This window comes from Chenopodium album, chromosome 9, assembly GCF_948465745.1.
Source record: "Chenopodium album chromosome 9, dcCheAlbu1.1, whole genome shotgun sequence".
Classification (NCBI taxonomy): Eukaryota; Viridiplantae; Streptophyta; class Magnoliopsida; order Caryophyllales; family Amaranthaceae; genus Chenopodium; species Chenopodium album.
The window spans coordinates 52136465-52156307 of NC_137842.1; the positions used below are offsets into that span (position 1 = coordinate 52136465).

Here is a 19843-nt window from a genome sequence, read left to right on the forward strand (position 1 = left end):
AGTCCTATGGTCAAAAATATAAATGCAGGTGCATCCTAGTAAGCGAGGACATTCCTAGATTTTTTTCGAAAAAAACTACGAATATGATACAGGAGATTCCTCCAAGATAAGAGGAGTTACATGGATCAGTAAATTAGAGATGAAGAGCTTTAATTTACAAAATATTTGAGTGGATTTGGTTGAAACGAAACGACCAAGCTCAAAGTTCAGAGCAAAACCAAGCAACAGCGGCAGCAAGAGCAGAGTAGGGAAGACCCAACTCCAGCACCAGACTGTCGTCTGGCAACAACATATGGCGTCTGACAAATAGAGTTCAGCGCCTGACTCTAGATCCCAGCGTCTGGCGACAGAGATATGTCAGCAGCGACAGAGCTTGAAGCCTCTTAGAACGGCTATTTCGACCTCATACAGCAATTTCGGGTTCCTTGGTACGTCAGTTAGCCACTATAAGCAAATTGACATGATTAGTAGTCGGCTCGATTACAATTGTAGTAAGTTATTGACCTGACAAAAAATTGTCTCACTTAGCTTAAGCACCTAAAACATTGGCTCATTACAAGCACCAACGTATCGGTTTAAAAGCAAGCACTTAAATGACAATATTTCCAAATATGGATTGTCACGCATTCTTCTTAAACGACAATATTTCCAAATAGGGATTGTCGCGCATTCTTCTTAAACGACAATATTTCCAAATAGGGATTGTTGCGCATTCTTCTTAAACGACAATATTTCCAAATATGGATTGTCGCGCATTCTTCTTAAACGACAATTTTTCCAAAAATTGGATTGTCATCTGCAACTGACAATATTTCCAAAAATGGATTGTCGTGCATCTTCTTCAACGACAATTTTTCCAAGATTGGATTGTCATCTCTAGCAAAGTTTCCTAGCGTGGATTGTCGTGCTCTTTCTCTGTTTTTAAACTTTTTTTCCAAGTTCGGATTGTCATCGTTGGCAAGTTTTACGAGATTGGATTGTCATACACCAAGTTCCCTATGGCAAAATTTCCCAAAGGATTGTTGTAGGACTCTATTCATCATAAATTTTGGCAAAGGTTCCTTAACGTAGATTGTCATTCATTTCAGTAAGTGGCAAATTTTCCCGAAGTGGATTGTCGGTCGACTCTTTTTTTCAAATGTTCCAAGACGCGGATTGTCAATTGTGGCAATATTTTCCTAAAAGGATTGTCGCATAGCGTTGGAAAATTTCCAAGGTGGATTGCTTTCAAGAATTATATTCCAAGATGTGGATTGTCGATCGTAGTAAAATTCTTATGACAGATTGTTACAAAGCATTGGCAACTTTTCCCAAAAATTGGATTTTGGCAAATTTTCTGAGATACGGATTGTCGCTTCATCGTGGCAACGTTTACAAGGATGGATTGTTACGAAGCATTGACAACTTTCCCTAAATCGGATTGTCATACATCATACAAGAGTTGTGTTGGCAACTATTCCCAAAGAAAAGAGGATTGTCATCACAGCAAAAGCACCGACATACTGGTTCACAAGCAGCAAAGCGCCGACGTACTGGCATAGCAGCATTAAGGATCAACAAGCAGTGATCTTTTCGAAGACTATCACAACGAAAATTAGAAGCAGTTACAGGCGTAGTAGTCTTCAGGCGGTATTCTATACCTTGCGGAAGATCGTCACAACAAATCAGTTACCTCTAGAGACGTGTGCTCGACGGTGCAAGATACGTGTTTCTTAACTCTTTTATCTGTTTAACTAACGCTAGTTTGCAGGTATCGGCGTTACAAGAGTGGTTTAGAATCGCAGAACGTTCTGAATCATTCTCCGTCCCTATTGATACTTTGACTTTTGTTTTCGAAACTTGCGTTTCTCCAAACTCAATCAAAGTGGGGGCTTCTGTAGACACCCATTTGTGTCTCCCCAAAACCAAACCCGGTGATGAGTACCTTTCACGTCGAATCATAATCGAATGAAATGAAAGTGTGGAAAGTTTAGTGTTACGGATAGCTTTAATTTCTTTTCTTTTCTCTCTGTTTTTGAAAACCTATTTTAAGAAAACAGCCAATCCAGTTTGGTTGGTTCATAGTAAGGGTCCAATAATAGTATAGTTGGATGGGGCTTGAAAAGAGCTTTCCAACAATATATTATCAGCCCAATTCCGATGAATAATGAGGAAGTTATGGCCAAGTTACTAAACTGGGCCCGGTTTGAGCCTTATATGCGGCCCAATGATCTAGAGGAGGACCTAATATGGATTTATCATTCCTAATGCAATTAGGAATGATTTTAGTCTTCTAGATTCTTCTAGAAGTTTCTTTTCATTCCTAATTCAATTAGCATTGATGAATTGACTTTTGTTGACTTTTTGGAATTTAAATCAGAATAAAAGAGTGTTTTTGAGCAAAATACGATTTTATCCTCTTGTACAGTTAAATTTTATCTGAATTTAGAAAACGCGTTAAAATTTTGATTAGCGCCTGCGCTAAGCCTGGCGCTAGCGTTAGCGTCTGGCGCTAATGTCAGCGTCTGGCGCTAACTTCGTTTTTCACGTCAGAATTCTGGTTTGTTTTTCTATCTTTTTGGCTGATTTCACTACTACAAAAAAAGCCAAAGAGACCAGTTGAAAAAGGCCAAAGAGACTGCTTTAGAGGCGGTCTCTAGCTCAGTGGTCTCTTTGGCTAAGAGACCGCTTGTAAAGAGGCGGTCTTAAGTTGCTATACCAGAGACCTATTATCTAAGAAAAACGGTCTCTTTGGGTGGTTGATATTTTGAAATTGTAGAAGCATAAGAGACCTTTTTGTCAGAAAAGCGGTCTCTTGTATACCAAACTAAGACCGCTTTTTTTACTTAGGCGGTCTCTCTTTTTGAAATAATTAAGACCACTTTCTTAGTTAGGCGGTCTCTCTTTTTTTTAAAAGAATATACAGTGTTTGTGTATAGACCATGCATGTATGATAACCGGTCTCAAATGGGTAATTTAAAAAAAAAAAAATTTCTTTAGAATAATCAAATTTTTAAATCCTAGCTACCTGCTGCATTAAATTTTTGCGCCAAATGATTCCTGTTTTTATTTTTGATTATTTTTTTTTAATCCAATCTGTAATCACCAAAAATAATCCTGTATATATATCCTGCTCAATATTATTAAATTGCACCAAAAATAATCCTTGAACCTGCTAATATATTATATACAAATAGCATTCAAATATATATATATATATATATATATATATATATATATATATATATATATATATATATATATATATATATATATATATATACGCATCAAACTATATATATCCAACACAGCTAGTACTAATATATGTACACAGTAATAGCTAATTGCCAATGTATCAAAATACAAAATGTAGAGATTTTTCAAGTATCAAGACTAACAGTATTCATGCTGTAATCACCAATCACTAAGGTTCTTCCGGCTCCTCATGATCAAGAACATATTGAATCCATAAGTCTCTAATCTCGTCAATTTCTTCTGAAGAATATGTGCAAGGATCTTTGGGAAAAATCTACAACATATGCCATTAGTAAATGAGTAAAGAAAGATATATAATTACATAAAAGTTATGAAATAACAACAAATTAGATTACATCCATTTACAATTGAGCTAAAGAGCTACTTTGCCTACTTTCTTACTTAAATCCAGAATACAGAGCTATTAGCATATTATCAACAAACAAATTTCTCAGTCCAAAATTAAAACAGCCGAAAATATTTTTTGAGCTGCAGATGGATGCTAGAAAGGTCATTGATAACAAAGATTTAGGTAGTACTTTACTAGTTTCCATTAATTAGGTACTGAAAATTAGTTCAACAAATCAGAAAGGAATAAACCAAAGCAGAAAATCTTACTAGTGAAATAACGTTCAGAAGCTAATTGCATGAGATTGAGAACATGCAAGCACGATGGTCACAATATAAAAGTTACAGCTCCTGTTCTAAGACAAGTAGCCTGAGCACTCTAGAATTTTACAAGTTAGGACTTCTCGGCCTCACTAAATTGGCTTTCCACAAGAAATTTATTTAGTCTTCTTACGCTGGAAATAGTTACAGTGAGCATAGCCAATTCCAGCACAACAGCCAAAAATCAACCAAAACACCTCTTCCACAAATACGGAAATACTTTAGTTAACAATGATTGAGCTGACTTCTGGAACATCAAGAATAATGACAACAAGAGATACCAGATCCACAAAAGGTTGATCAATGATTAAAAAAAATATGCAGCTTGCCCTCCTCTAAATTGACCAATGATCTATCAATAAATATAGTCTTCCAAACCTAAATATTAAAAAGCGGACCTATAACTGATGTCAATTCTCTTAGTTTTGATTAAACTGTGATTTGATAGAGCAACTTATCTATCCTATTTCACACAGAGAACATTTGATCCAACAAAGTCAGAAATGTACTAACATGAGCCATGTTCTTAGGGAGATTTTCATCTATTATGCTGACACTTTCTATTGAAAAACTTAAGAGTCGTTGGGTTGCATCATTAGCACAGGTCTGTACTTGTACTTTTTTAAGAAACTAAGTCAACTCAATGCATAAATAGGTCAATGAAACAGAGCAATAAACTAGAAAATATTAAAGACCAAATACTCAACCAGCCATAAAATTTCAAGTTCCAGCAAGAGTTGTAAAGCTCAATCTAAAATTAAAGATAGTCATTTCTTTTGTTGGTCACTAAGACACAAAACACTATTAAATGCTTATTTAACCGATTCAAGACAGAAAAATTTCATTACCTCCAAACTTAATCTCAAAATCACATGCATGCTGTAAACTTCAATGAGATTAACATATAGGTGAAGTGTCTTGAAGGACATAGCATATGAAGTCCTAGAATTATATCTATATGGCTATCTATTTGCCAAAACTGGATGATCAGGTTGATTCTCATCTCTTCTTCCTCTCACTCTCCTTTTACTAATCTGAATTTGAGTCATCAGAGCCTTCTCTGGCTTAATGTAACTTAGTTCCTCAGCACCTTCAAAAAATGAAACTCTCATAGTTTGATTATCTAAGGGCAGGACACCTTTTGTCATTTCTAGGAGAAGACTTATGGTGTAATTCTGTACTATGCCTGACTCAAACGCCATTTGAGATCAATGCATTGATAACTACATAGAGCAGTTGCTCACCAATACACAAGTATTGAAAATTTCCACAATAAAATTAGGAGTTTCTTTAATTAAACTTATTACCCTTTGATCCTTATCACTCTAATACTACCATACTGTCAAAATATGAAATAAGGAAATGGAAGCAATGAATCAATACTGAAAATTTAACACAAAACCAGCAATGCTACCAATTCACCATAATGTCATAAGATAAATGGCACAAAAATCGATAACATCACAAGAAAAAAATGAAAAAGAGAAGCTTATGGCATATTATATGCTTTACAAATAACTGCATACACAAAGAATAACACCTAAATCACATTTACAAGAAAACCTAAATTTCTACAACTTCCATTTCACATACTCTTCAAATTTTCAATGTGGGATGTTTAAAATTTATTGACCAAATACTTCATCATTACATTACTCATGTAACAAATGTATGCATAAATAAAATATCAACTTAAATGACATGTATGTTGAAAATACCTGCTCAGAAATCCATAATACTCTGTTTTGTATAATGTCCAGCATATAGCGACATACAAAGTAACCACAGTGCTTTGTGTATGCAGATTGTAGAGGACACTAATACAAAAAAATAACCATTAACACAGTTTTGGATCTGATTTTACACTACTAGGTATGAAATATGCTAAAAATAATAATGACTTACACGTGGTTGCTTCCACCCTATTTTTGGATTCTTTTTTATTTTCTTGATATCTTTTCGATGCTTCATGTTGAATTTAACGATTCCCCTACAAAATCATTTCAAGATGGCACAGTTGCATTGATTTTGATTAGACAATAAAAAAAAACACAAGAAGTTAACCAAGTGAATATTTTAGTAGTACATACTCATTGATGATTTTTTGTGCAAATGAGTTGATTTCGTTTTCTGCTCCAAGTGGATCTAACCAATACACCAACCCATTCCATGGACTAATCACCGCTAACGTCCAATGCAGACTAGACATATTGTAAAATAAATACATAGTAATGGGATTAATTAAAATTTGAGGATTTAACATAACTCAGATCTATAAAAAAAAATAAAAAGAAACTACACTTACTTGTCATTATAAGGAGCAAAGAATAATTGATTAACATTTTTCCCCTCATTGGTTCCAAAAACATGGGCTAAGTAGTCAGATCGAACTTGCTCATCCGTTGTCGGTGTCAATGGTGAAAGAACATTACAGTCACAGAACCCATACATTCCTGAGACACCTTCTTTTTGACAACGTTCTTTTAGGTGCATTGTCCCATGAAAAGTCATATGAATATTAGTTAATGGGCCAAAAAAAAACAATATTAAAATTAGAACCTATATTATATGGAAAATTACTTCATGAAGATCTTCATTTGCGATTCTCCGACCTCCCTTTGGAAACACCAATCAAGCAAGTCTTCAAAGTCAAGTGAAACATCCAACCCATTTTCGTTAAGAAACACGCTTTCCGGGATAGTTATGGAGATGGTATCACCCGTCTTTTGCATTCCCATAGCTTTTTTTCTCATAACACGCATCCAAGTAGATGTTACCTTCTCACGATCCTTGTCGGTAACAACATAGGTACGAGTGGTTGATGCTTGGGAGGATGTTGATCGTGGGGATGGTGTGGTCATATTCAACTCGTTATCTAGTTGCTTGTCCGCCTTAATAATATGGTTTCACACAAAAACAACACGCATGTAAGCTTTAGAAGAAGAAATCTTGCACATGAATCTAAAAAGCACTTAATCAAGCAAAGTAAGCTACTGCGATTTAAGCTAAGTTTCGACTGATTTTGCAAATCTGTTTATGCATGCAAATTTCAGTAAAACAAATTTTGAGTCTCTATATTGCTTCTTCCAAGTGATGTGTATACCCCCTGTATCGTAGAGTAAAACGCTCCTGCTCAAAGAATTTCAAGCTAGATTTATTTTGCAAATTAAAGAGTAGAGACTAGAGAATTGAATGAGGTTTAGCATGGTTTTTCATCCAGAAATAGGGACTGTTCGGTGAAAATTACTGCCAGAATTACCATAAGTAGTGACAATTGAAGTTGGAACATGCCTTAAGAAAGCTTAATTAGGTGGTTAACTTTACACAATAAGCTTCCTAGTTCCTGCAAAGCATAAGAGCTAATTATTTTTATTACATATTACAGGGGACTTTGAGACAACAGAGCAGTAGAGCACCAGTTTTCACAAAGGATTTAAAACAAAATGCTCTCAGAAATAAAAAGGGAAAGCTACGAATCATATACCTAGCAGTCACTAGAACGATTATGCAGAATAATAGAGGAAAATGCCACCTAAGAGTTAGTACTTTTTTTTGAAACCACCTAAGAGTTACTTTACTTAACAATAAGAGGTTACAATTTGGAATTTAAAATTGTTGTAGAAGGTGTGACAGCATAATGGTATGAATTGTACAGAATAAAGATAGTAAATCTCTAAAGTGTCCTATTGATGAAGATGAAAGAAATCAAACAGAATGGTCAATATACATGTTCATATAATGAATGAGCTGATGGAATTGAACCACCAATTTCAGAATTTGACTCGAAATTCTCTGCTCAAGATGATCAAGTCTCCCAGAATCTAATTAGTACCAAAAAATTAAGGTTTTAAACAAATTAATCTCCCTTGCTTTTAAACTAATTATGGTTTTTAATCAAGTTTTTCTTTATTGTATCTGAAATTCTTAATCTCCCTTGATTAAATCTTGGCACAGCCTCTCCTTAACGCTAATCAACAATCCAACATAATCTACAAATTAGTAGCACATATCTGCAATTTTATTAAATTATCAGAATGCAGAATGCAGATTACTAGAATGTAGATTACCAGAATAATGCAGAATGCAGATTACCAGAATGCAGAATGCAGTAGCAACAGCACAGTAGAAAAAGACTGTAGATTTGCTCCTTTACTTGTGGGGGCAGTATCAAATGATTTGGCCAAGCTGTGAAAGCCTTCTTAGCTTGACAAACAAAGATCAATTCATCGTTGGGACATGGCAAGGGAGCATAAGGCATTAAATCTTATGTAATGGTTACTCGACGATGACCATGGGGCAACGATTTGTTATGATTACCAAGAACTTCCGTGTTATTTTCTATGTAAACTTTTCCGTTAGCTACAATTTGTAGCTCTTTGTCGCTTCCCTCAATTGCCAAGCGACAATCACTCCATACCTGAAAACAAAAGGCTCAACCAGATATCAAACATGAAATCTCGCTTAAATGACCTTAGCATTATATGAGACTTGAAAACAAAGCCCATAATTCAAGCAGGTATTACCTCGGGAAAAGTATAGTTGTTGTTCGTATTCACAACTTGACTTTGATGTGGGGGGATTGGAGTATGCTCAACTGGAATCATATGGTTCTCCTCAGGCCAAGGAACATGGTATGCCTCTGCCTCTGCCGCTGTCTCAAGGTTCTGAAGTTGAGGATGGACCACGTTTGGGCTTTTTGTGTACTGAGGTTCTGAGTTTGTCGCAATTCTTTCCTTAGTATAGGCTTGTTTGTGAGATTTATCCACAGGTGAATCATGTCCAAAGTGATGCCTTTCAACGTCATGCCTTTCCATACCTCCCATCAAGAGTTGTGTAAGAGGGACACCATTACCAAATGAGCTGTCTAAATGAGCAGCATCCAACACATTTCCAGCTGCCCCTTGGCTACTAGAACCACTCATGTCACCAGAACCAAAATGGTTCCCAAAAGCACCAAGGAAACCACCCGAACCTGCTGTCTCCCCACCAAGCAGCCCACCTGAATTTGCAAGATCGCCACCAAAAACACCATGCTGAGCACCACCAGCCATGAATGCTCCTAATTGCTCTTGGGTTAAGCAGGACATCATGAAGGAAATTATAAAGTTTTGCTGCTTGCTCATTGTTTCCATCCTTGAGTTCATCGCATTCATTCTAGCATGTAATTTGCTAGGTGCGGTTGGTTTGTTGTATCCAAAGTACTCCTTGTTAGTTATGCCTGATCCAACAGCCCTAACAGAACCTCCATGCTCTGGTTTGTTTAAAGCTCTTGACAAGATATCATCTCGACCTGTAGCAACTATTTCACCTTTTTGTACTTGGGCCTCCAATCTAATCTGTAAAATGAGGCCAAGATCATAAACGGTTAGTATCTATTTTTAGCTGAAAAGGAACTTATATTACGTGCAGGTGTTTACCAAAACACCAAGAAATTACATCAGATATATGCTAACTTACTATTGCATCATGGATTTCTTTATTAGCAGGATTGTCAACGGTTAGAACTCCATTCTTGACGTGAGAATGAGCTTTAATCCAAGTCAAATGTCAAGGCACGTTTGAGACATGTATTCCTTGCTTTTCGAGATCTTTCTCCTACATTGTGAAAATACATAATCATAAAATAAACTGCTTTGAAAAAAATATATGCAATGGAGTGGGACAAAGAACACCAACAACTCTCACGTAATGAGTTCTCACGTAAGCTGATGTACAATGCAGGGGCAGAAGAAGAAGTGATGTATAAGCTGAATCACGTGACACATTTCCGTGCTAAAGGTCTTGTGAAAGATGAATCAAGCAGATGTGATGGTGTCAGGTCTGATGTACATGCAGGGGCAGATGATTCAAGCAGTTTGGCAACTGGTAGGGTTTGTCTTATAAACTAGAAATTTAGTAGAAAACATCTTGGTTTATTATATTTAATAGCTTTTTTTCTAGCTGCATACTAGAATTAGTTAAATGTTATACTGAAGTAGTATGTGCATCCTTTTAAGATTCTTGTGGGGAAAGCACATTCATATTTCATACTATGTAAGTATGTATATTAAGACTCAATTTAAGAGATCCTAGACTTTTTGAAGCAAGCATGTGATGTCTTTAGCCAATCCAGATTTTTCATTGTTGCATTTGAGAACTAGAAATATATATCAGTAAATTACTTTCCCCATCCTGAATAATTCTGATCAATATAAAAAATTTATCACATATTTCAGCACATATTTCAGCACATATTTCTGAAATATTTCAGCACATGTAGCTCAAGGAAATAGAATAGGTGAATGTTAAACGTAAAACCCAAATAATTCAGCACATATTTCTGCCATAACCATGTTATTTAAGTGACTTGCTGAATATTCACACAACCAACTTTTGAACCTCACAGAAGCATCAAGCAACCAACTTCCCTCGAGCATCCCAGCATACAACTCCCCCCACCCTCATAGGAACAATATCAGTAACTTAAGTCATTAATTGAAGGCACCTGATTTGACAGAGATAGGTACTATAACCCGATTTACTAGAACCAAATTATCTCAAAACTTTTGTACTAGTAATAGTATAATTGAAGGCACCTGATTTGACTGGAATTCACCCAGAAACAGGAATTAAAACACAGGTTCAATGAGTTGAATAACAGACTACCATATAACAGTATAATATGATGATAATGCAACTCAATCAACCACATACAAATTAGACAGCAACAAGACAGAGGGCTTAGTGACAGCAGGACATCAACAATGCAGAAGGCTTAGTGACAGTAGGACAGCAACAAGACAGAGGTGAAGTAAAGCAAAAATATAAAAGAATCAAAATCACAGCAGGCACTTTAGTATAGATCATATCAAGGGCAGAATAAAAGCAACATATACTTACAATTTCTTCTTCAAAATATTGATAGCCAAGTCTCCCACCTCGATATTTTGAGGTCTTCTTTTTAGACCTTTCACGATTACTTTCACTCAATTTCTGCAATTAAGTACACATTCAAAGTTATTTTACACAAACATTAAATTTATAAAGGCATACAAAAAAAAATAATAATAAGGTAATGCCATAATGATGAACTAGCACCTTGAAGTCATTAGAACTACAAGCTGTGATGAATGCCCCCCAATCATCCGGAGTTATAAAAGGATATTTCAAATGTGGTGTACTGTAAATTGATCCATCTTTGAGATACAACCACCTAAGTCTTAGTCTAGTCTTGAAAGCTCTCCATCGATCAGAAGCTCGATTTAGTATCCATCTTTTGCGACCTTCAAGGACATCAAACCCCCTCTACATTCATATAATGTCATATGTTAGACATATATATAACCCTAAACTTTTTTTTATTATGTAACATATGAACTTAGTTTACTTACCGAGATATTGTCATACAAATGATCTAGGACTGCTTGTGGAACATCTAACCACTTGTTGTAGGTGATACTTACTCTTTCACGCACAACTACACCAATATAGGTGGAAAAATGACCTCTATGACTCCCAATAGGGATTCTTTTGGTTGGATGCCATTGTAAAGGGATTTTGGAGCCAGCCTGGATAGCTTTCCCAACCATTCTAAGCACCGTGCGACCTCTTTCTTCCTCGCATTCGTTGTTGTCAGAATTTTTGGTTTCATGCACTCGCTTTCTTTTCCGAGCCATCAACCTATTGAAAAGATAAAAAGAAAAAATCAATTTCGTTAGTTAAACTAAATAAAATGCTATATAAAAACCATAACGTGAATTAAACATTAATATATAGATGGCAATGAGAAATGATTTTGACAAGCAAACATTTATAAATCAAGTTGCACAAACAAAGTAAGACTTGAAAATTAATGTTACCACCTAGTAAGTGAAACACACCTCAAATACATAAGGACTTATTATGTCTACGCTTTCGATTTTTCCCCTTTTTTTCTTTGACAACCCACATGCCTTCATTGTGGTCATCTCTAATATATATTGAAATATCATCTGTAACATCAACCTCAATGTGTACTTGCTCCTTTATCCTAACATAACCATCATCCAACACACTATCTTCACCATAATCATCAAAAATATGTCGGGGCTTTGGTGCTATAACTGCTGACATTCTCTTGTTCGATGGGTCGGTCATATAAAAGACTTGTCTTGCCTGACTTGCTAGTATGAAAGGATCTTCTTTGTGACCAACTTTATTCAAATTTACCAATGTAAGCCCGAACCTATCATGTTCAACCCCATTGTTATTGTCGACCCATTGGCATTTAAAAACAGGTATCGAAAAACTAGAGTAATGCAGCTCACAAATCTCTTCGATGACCCTATAATAGTTCATCATACCACACACAGGATTCTTGTCTTTAGCACTAGCGAAATGCATAGCTTCAGCCTCTTAAGTAACCCCACTATTCTGCATACACTAGTACAAAATTGGGCTTAAGTAACACCCATTGGTAACACAAAAAAAAATTTGGATTATTTAATTTTTACGTAACACTTTTGTAACATTGTCGTATTAAGTAACATTTTTTGTAACACATTAATATTATGTAACACATTACGGTAACATTTTAATATTAGGTATCACTTAGTTAGTTAGTTGTAACATTTAATTTATGCTCAATCCTTTTTATTTTTTTCTTTATTAAATGTTTTTTCTTCTAATCTCATTGTAGAAAAAAAATGAGCGGTACCCTTTATTTTTTGTATTTTTTTAAACTTCTCATTCTATTCCATCTCCTCCTCTCATTCTTGCTCAAATAACCGTTCTCTCTCTGAATGAGTTTAGATTATACAATTAATGGAGTCGCCTTCATCACTAGTAGCGTCATCCTCTGAATCATCATCATCAATCAATGCCATCATCTGAATAACAAGCAACATCATCAAATGAATCGAGAGCGAAGGATTCACAACATACGGTACTACAACGGTGTTCATTACTTCATTATATCTTTAGTTATACAGTTCATCAATTCATTATTGCCTCGCGAAATTCATAACAAAATCAGTGTTTTTCTTTCAATTTGTCATCTAGTGTTTCAATTGTCACAAATTCGCCATCTAGGGTTTCAATCGTCACAAAATCACAAAACCAGTCGCCTAGTTGAACTAGTCATCTCTGATTTCATCTAATTGGCACTTCCAATCAGGTATTCTTCCTAATTTGTGAAATTTAGGCTTGTTTCTCAGTGAAATTAAAGGAAATTTTCTCAGCACTTCAACAAATCAGAGAAAAAGCTATAAAAGACGGTCAAACAAAGAAAGAGGAGCCGATTTCTAGGTTTTGTTTGTTTTTCTTCTTCAATAGTTGAATTTTTGAACTATATTTATAATTTCTGGAATTTTTACATTGTTGGACTTCATTTATGTTTTAATCGCAATTATCAGCAACATTAGACTATGAGTTTTTCTATCAAGCTGTTGGATGTCAACATCATAGCTTCTTAATTTATTGTTCATGTTAATTATATTAAATTCTTCCATCATGCATCAGATATTTTCCAATTTGACTGCATTTAAATTTTGCATGAAATTATTCTTAAAGTTTGATGAGAGTAGTAAATTTACATTTGAGTTAAATTCTAAGATTTTGACAGAGTATTATTAGAATTTCATGCAAGCTTTTGAAAAGGCAATGACAAAGAGCTCAAAGGAGGTATAAACCAATATCAAATTTAAAGGTTTATATAATTGTCAATCCACTATACTCTTTACTCTTATATGCTTTATAAGGCAAATAAGTAGTTGTGAAAATTATTACTGATTTGAACCTTGATTGTGTAATGTGTATAAACTGGCCATTTATAGAGGTATATAATTGGAATGGGAGTTTTATATCTACGCTTGGCGGTTTGGGTGCTGGTAGTTGCTACTATATAAGTGACAATTATTTCTGAAATTTTATTTTTACTCATTGCTTGTATGTTGCTGCTTGTTAGCAACTTAGCATATCAAGACTACTTGAAACATTGGTTGTATAGTATAAGTCTAAACTCTAATGACGACAAGTATATAAACTACTGAATTCTGGTTGAAAGGTACGTAGTACCTATTCCTTTAATTGATTAAATTGCATGATGGTGTGGATCAGATTCTCATTAACCCCTTGATATTGTCTAAAAAGCTTATGAAAGTCCTACTTATTTTAACTACTGCAGTAATTCAAGATAGACTTATGAGTAAAATAGTATATCTAATTAAGATCATACTAATATCTATTATTTTTTTACAAAAATCTCACCTTAATTTAATTTCTTATCTTATTTAGTAGAATTAAGAGTAGTTTGCATAAGCAAATGAGTTTGCTTAAGCACATGAATTTGCATAAGTGGAGTAAGGGAAAGTGGGAGGAGGAAATGAATAATGTGGTGTTGTTTGATAATGATACTAGCTGAGTTGTTGCTAATGAAGTAACCATTCTGAGTGTTTCTGGTACGCTTTTCTTTCAATTTTCATATTCTCTCTTTTGAATTTTGAGTTTAAATTTAAGATATTTATTAGTGATTATTGATTTAATTTGCGAATTTTGATCGTTCAGATTATTTAGCTTAGGATATAATAGGATTTTGAAATGTATAATAGAGAAATATACATGGGTTTGTTAATTATTGAAAAGTATATGCTAACATGAATAATTCTATAATTATATAGTTGTTTTTAGATGGGCGTGAATGGAAAAGGAACGATTATGGAAAACTTCTATTCTAAATTTGTTTGACAGTACACCAGATTTTCTGTTCTAATATTTTTCTAGTATATAACTATTCAAAATTTTGTGTTCAGGATTAATATGTTAATTAAGGTCTCAATTACATAGCTCATAAATTTTTGTATATGTTTCTCGACCTTGATCATGTGCAGATGAAGCTCTAATGGCTATCACATTGTATGTAGACATTCATTACCCCTTAGCGGGATAAACCAGGTTGTTCATGATTAGCAATCGATTAGCTATTAGGGGCTACAAGAATCTATTATTTCACATTAGCGTATGGGTTCCTGAAGTCAGAATTTTTATGGGCTCTCCTTGTCTGGCTTGGTTTCAATTGTTTCTGAACTAGTGGCAATGCTTAGAGAAGCCTCCCATTATCGAGATATTCTTCCAAGAATATACTCCAGTATATTCCCTTGATTATTCTGCTCCACTCACCTCTATCTCTCTCAATTTCTCTCTTAAATGATTATTTGAGCTGAGCTCTCCAATAACAATGGTGATCAAGAACATCGGCAGCAGGGCTCTTAAAAGACTGGCATAAAGTATGATCTTGATTAATTATGCTGGTCATGTGGTTCTTGAACCTGAGTCTCCTCCGTTTGGACCAGTTTCTGAGCTATCCATTGATCTATTAAGAAATTATAATCATGCTAAGGTATAACTTAATTTCCTTTTTTGTTGGCAGGACATAACAACCCTATATACAGTACTCATTATCCAACCTACTAACAAAACTTTTGAAGCTATAAAGGTAATTTTTTCATTCTTATTTGCGGGTTGTCATTCTAATCTTTAACTAAGATTATAGTGATCTTATAAAGTCTTATACTGTGGATAATTGTAGGTTTTCAGATCTAAGATTGTAGTGAATAATTAATTAACTTTCTGTTTAAGTGTGCTTAGCATCTCTATTTTATTTGACGAACCTTGTACTGATGCACTTGTGTATGCATTCCAGAGGATGTGACTTCCGTCTCAAACAACCAGTACTTGTAGAAAGGGAGGAACAGAGGAAGGAGAAGGTTGTGAATAATCGTGTTTTAACACTACTTATGTTGTGCCTTACTAATACTTAGCCTTAAGCATTGTATTAATTTTTTTTTAATTTTTTTTAATTTTCTGTGAAATTCTAATATTACAAGCATTTATTAATAAAAATATCTAAGTTTATATATATAATGGTTTGTTTATCATAGTTACTTTTTTTTAGGCATAGAGGGTAAACCGGTGCCCTTAACGGCCCATGAACCAGTGTCTATAACCTCTATCATGGGCAACCCCCAAAAAGGCGATTAAATCAGTGCCCTAAGCCGGTTTTGAACCGGGTCCATTGTACATTATTTTGAATAAAGTGATACATAAAGACAAATATAGTGATACTATATGTCAAAAGATGATTAAAAAATGATACTTAACAATCAACCAAGTGTTACATTAGTTCGCAAAAGTGATACACAATGTCAAATAAAGTGTTACTAAAGATAAGCTAGTGTTACATAAGAAATAAAAAATAACACTCTAAAAATGATATTAATAATATAAAAAAGTGTTAAATAAGAAGGCTTATAGTAACACTTTTAAAAGTGTTACCACACGTTGCCTAAAGTGTTACATAAGACCATAGGTAACATGGGCGGATGTATCACCCACTAAAGTGTTACATATTGTCTATAATAACACTTTTATCACTTTATGTAACACTATTTGGGTGTTACTTAAAGTTAGTTATGTACTAGTGATAGTACTAAGTTCATCTTGAAACCTTGTGTAAAATGTGCAACCGTTAATAACATATGCAGAATAATAAGTTACACTAAAATCGGGTCCAAATGCCAAAGTCTTTAGTCGATCAGAAAATGGAGTCGAAGAATCTATGAGCTCCTTCATTACATAATCCTTCAGCCAACTAATAAATGACCTACTATGTTCGGCAACTAATGACTTCTCATTTGCTCTCCTGTTGCTTTTCCTCAAGAAGCTCACGTGTTTCTCAACATACGACATAACTTCATCCTCATTATGAAGAATGTATAAATGAGCCTTATGCCAATCAACATAGGATAGGTCACGTACTTTTCGACCTATGGTCCCCTCACCATCCATTCTTCCACTATGACGAGATATAGGAAGCCCTATCCGTATTGCATTTAGCACATAGTCATTGGAATAAGCAAGAACTTCTTCGTAAAATAGTCGTTCGGCAGTACAACCTTCAGGATGAAAAGCGTTCTTCACATATCCCTTATAAGTTCTCATTTGCCTTTCAAAACACCATTGATTTCTCATGGGAACTGGACCACAATATCTTATCTCTCTAACCAAGTGAATCGGTAAATGGATCATGATATCAAAAAATGATGGAGGAAAAAACATCTCTAATTGACACAAAATTTCAACAATTTCATCCTCTAATGCAGTCAACTCTCTTGGATCAATCACTTTGCTATAAATCGCATGAAAAAATCCGCAAAGTCTAATTATAGCATAACGAACATTTTTAGGCAGAATAGAACGAATTGCTACAGGTAACAAGTGTTGCATTAAAACATGGCAATCATGAGACTTAAGGCCTACAAGTTTCAAAGTTTCCATGTTCACAACGCTACGAATATTTGAAGAATAACCTTCGGGCACTTTTACTCCAGCCAAGCTTTCACAAAACTCGATTTTTTCTTTTCTGGACAATGTGTAAGCAGCAGGAGGCAAGTATGCTCGACCTTTCTCATTCGTAACAGCATGCAATTCATCTCTAATCCCCATATGCTTCAAATCATCTCTAGATTTTTTACCATCCTTGGTCTTACCGGGGATATTGAGTAATGTACCAATCAAGCTATCACACACATTCTTCTCAATATGCATAACATCAAGTGAATGTCTCACAAAGAGAAATTTCCAATAGGACAATTGCCAAAAACATGAACACTTTTTGAAACCCTTCTTAAAAAGAGTGGATCTGTGTTTCTTTCCAAAAGTAATTTCAATGTCCTTCACCTTTTCGAAGACCTCTTCACCTAACATGACTTTTGGTCGCCCTTTGAATTCTTGTGTCCCATCAAACGCATTTTTTCTCCTTCGATATGGATGATCAGACGGCAAAAATTGATGATGAACCGGATAAACATGCTTTCCAGATTCCTTTAACCACTGTCCTTTGCAATCCTCCATACCAATAGGACAAGCTGTTTTCCCTTTCACAATACACCCCGAAAGATTTCCATAAGCCGGAAAATCTTGAATGGTGCAAAATAGCATTGCTTTTAGATTAAACTTCTCATTGCGATGTGCATCAAACACTTCCGCACCTTCTTCCCAGAGCATAATCAAATCGTCAATAAGAGGTGCCAAGTACACATCAATGTCATTTCCCGGCTGTTTTGGCCCTGAAATTAGCAACAAAAGGAACATATACCTTCTCTTCATGCATAATGATGGGGGTAAATTGTAGGTCACCAACATAACGGGCCAAGTACTATACGTACTACTCATGGAACCAAATGGATTGAAACCATCTGTAGACAATGCAAGGCGTAAATTACGCTTTTCATGCGCAAATTCGGGGTATTTTGCATCAATAAACCTCCACTGCGGAGAGTCAGCCGAGTGTCTAAGCATTCCATCGTCTACTCGACCATCAAAATGCCAGGTTAACTTCTTTGCATCTTTTGCTTTTGAAAATAACCTCTTAAACCTTGGTACTATTGGAAAATACCATAATGTTTTGGCAGGTACTCCCCGATCCCCTTTCTTACATCGTGAGGCTTTACAAATTGGACAACTCTATAACGATTCATATTGATTACGATATAATACACAATCATTAGGGCAAGCATGCATTTTCTCATAAGGTAAACCCATAGAGCTTAGTGTCTTTTTCGCCTCATATGTACCAATAGGAAGGACATTGTCTTTGGGAAGCATGTCTTTCACCAATTCCAATAACCCATCAAAACTTGTGTCTGTCCAACCATGACCAACCTTCAGGTTGTATAATTTGAGTATGGCTGATAACCTTGTGTACTTGGTGCAACCTTCATACAATGGTTTTTCAGAGTCATTTAACAAGCTCTCCAACATGGAAGGGTTGTTATCAAATTGATCCTAAACTGCATGCAACATGTCCTCCAACCGATCACTGATATGTCTATTTTATATAGTATTTTACCCCCGTCCCTCGGTCATAATTAGTAGTGTTTTTGGCCTTTTGGGGCCACTTTTATTACTAATATGTGTTTTCTAGTGTTTTCGTAGTTTTGGTTAAGTTTTGCAGGGAATTACACCTTTGGAGTATTTTCCCGGGATTTTTATGAAGCGACTACGAGCATTGGAGGAACACGACCACTTTTGGAGCCCAAGGCTGGCTAGAGCCATTGAGCCGGTGATTAAGGGCTCGGTTATTTGGATCACGAGGCAATTGGACCATGTATTCGAGACCCGAGAGGAAATATGGATTGGGCCGAGAAATCTAGCCCAATCGAAGTCCAAGCCTCGAAGATGAAGACCGGGCCCGATCGGGCAAGCATACGCCCGATCGGGCAAGCATACGCCCGATCGGGCGGTTGCGCGCATGAAGGCTATCAAGAAAGGCGCGCCCGATCGGGTGAGCGTGAGCTCGATCGGGCGCGACACTTTAGACTGGGCATAGAAAAAAAGGCGGGCCCGATCGGGCGCCCCTTCGCCCGATCGGGCGCGTGTTTTTCCTAGTGTCTGATTTAGTTTAGTTAATTCTTGTTTTAGGGGAAGTATTTTATATACGTTTTGTACGGATTTTTACGGATCTTCTTTTCTCTTAGACTTTCTCTCTCTACTTAGTATTTTTCTCTCTCTTAAATTCTCTCTAACTCTTGTACTTAATTTCTTCATTAATTCCAGATTTGTTTGGTACAATTTCTTCCCTTCTAATTTCAGCTATTTTAATTGTTTTCTTGTTTATGTTTTTAATTGTTTATTTGATTGGATTAGTTATGATGATTAGTGAGTAGTTTAATTCTAGGGTCTAAGGGGATCCATAATTAATATGAAGGGATAGCTTGTTATTGTTGATTGTTGATATTGCATGATAATTTCCTATTGAATTGTTTTAATTCTTTGCAATTAGAATATGAATCGAGCAGATGTAATTTGGTTGTGAATGTTTATCAATATTGAATTGATGAATCGAGCAGATGTTGATTTAATATTAAAGGCTATTTTTAATAGGAACTTAGGTCTAATAAATTGCGAGAGCCTGTTAGATCTATGT

The 19843-nt window shown here is 35.3% G+C and overlaps 1 protein-coding gene and 1 long non-coding RNA gene across 2 annotated transcripts; both read right to left on the bottom strand.

The window, feature by feature from the left end:
- Positions 1 to 3418: 3418 nt before the first annotated feature.
- LOC145559855 (uncharacterized) lies at positions 3419 to 5842 on the bottom strand. Its single transcript, XR_014093006.1, has 3 exons — positions 5809 to 5842; positions 5622 to 5720; positions 3419 to 3508 (listed from the first exon to the last, which is right to left on the bottom strand). It is a non-coding gene; the product is annotated as an uncharacterized LOC145559855 (long non-coding RNA).
- A 10484-nt stretch (positions 5843 to 16326) lies between these two features.
- Positions 16327 to 18678, bottom strand: LOC145557717 (uncharacterized). The gene is made up of 2 exons (XM_081618890.1): positions 18405 to 18678; positions 16327 to 18362 (listed from the first exon to the last, which is right to left on the bottom strand). The coding sequence occupies exons 1-2, from the start codon at positions 18676 to 18678 to the stop codon at positions 16327 to 16329; spliced, it is 2310 nt and encodes a 769-aa protein (XP_081475016.1).
- Positions 18679 to 19843: the final 1165 nt, after the last annotated feature.

Bases quoted from the DNA above. Each gene is read 5' to 3' on its own strand.
- LOC145557717 (XM_081618890.1), bottom strand. From the start codon at position 18,678: ATGTTGGAGAGCTTGTTAAATGACTCTGAAAAACCATTGTATGAAGGT. The intron at 18,363-18,404 runs GTAATCAATATG...CAATTTGTAAAG, and splicing joins TAATGATTGTGTATTATATC to CCTCACGATGTAAGAAAGGG.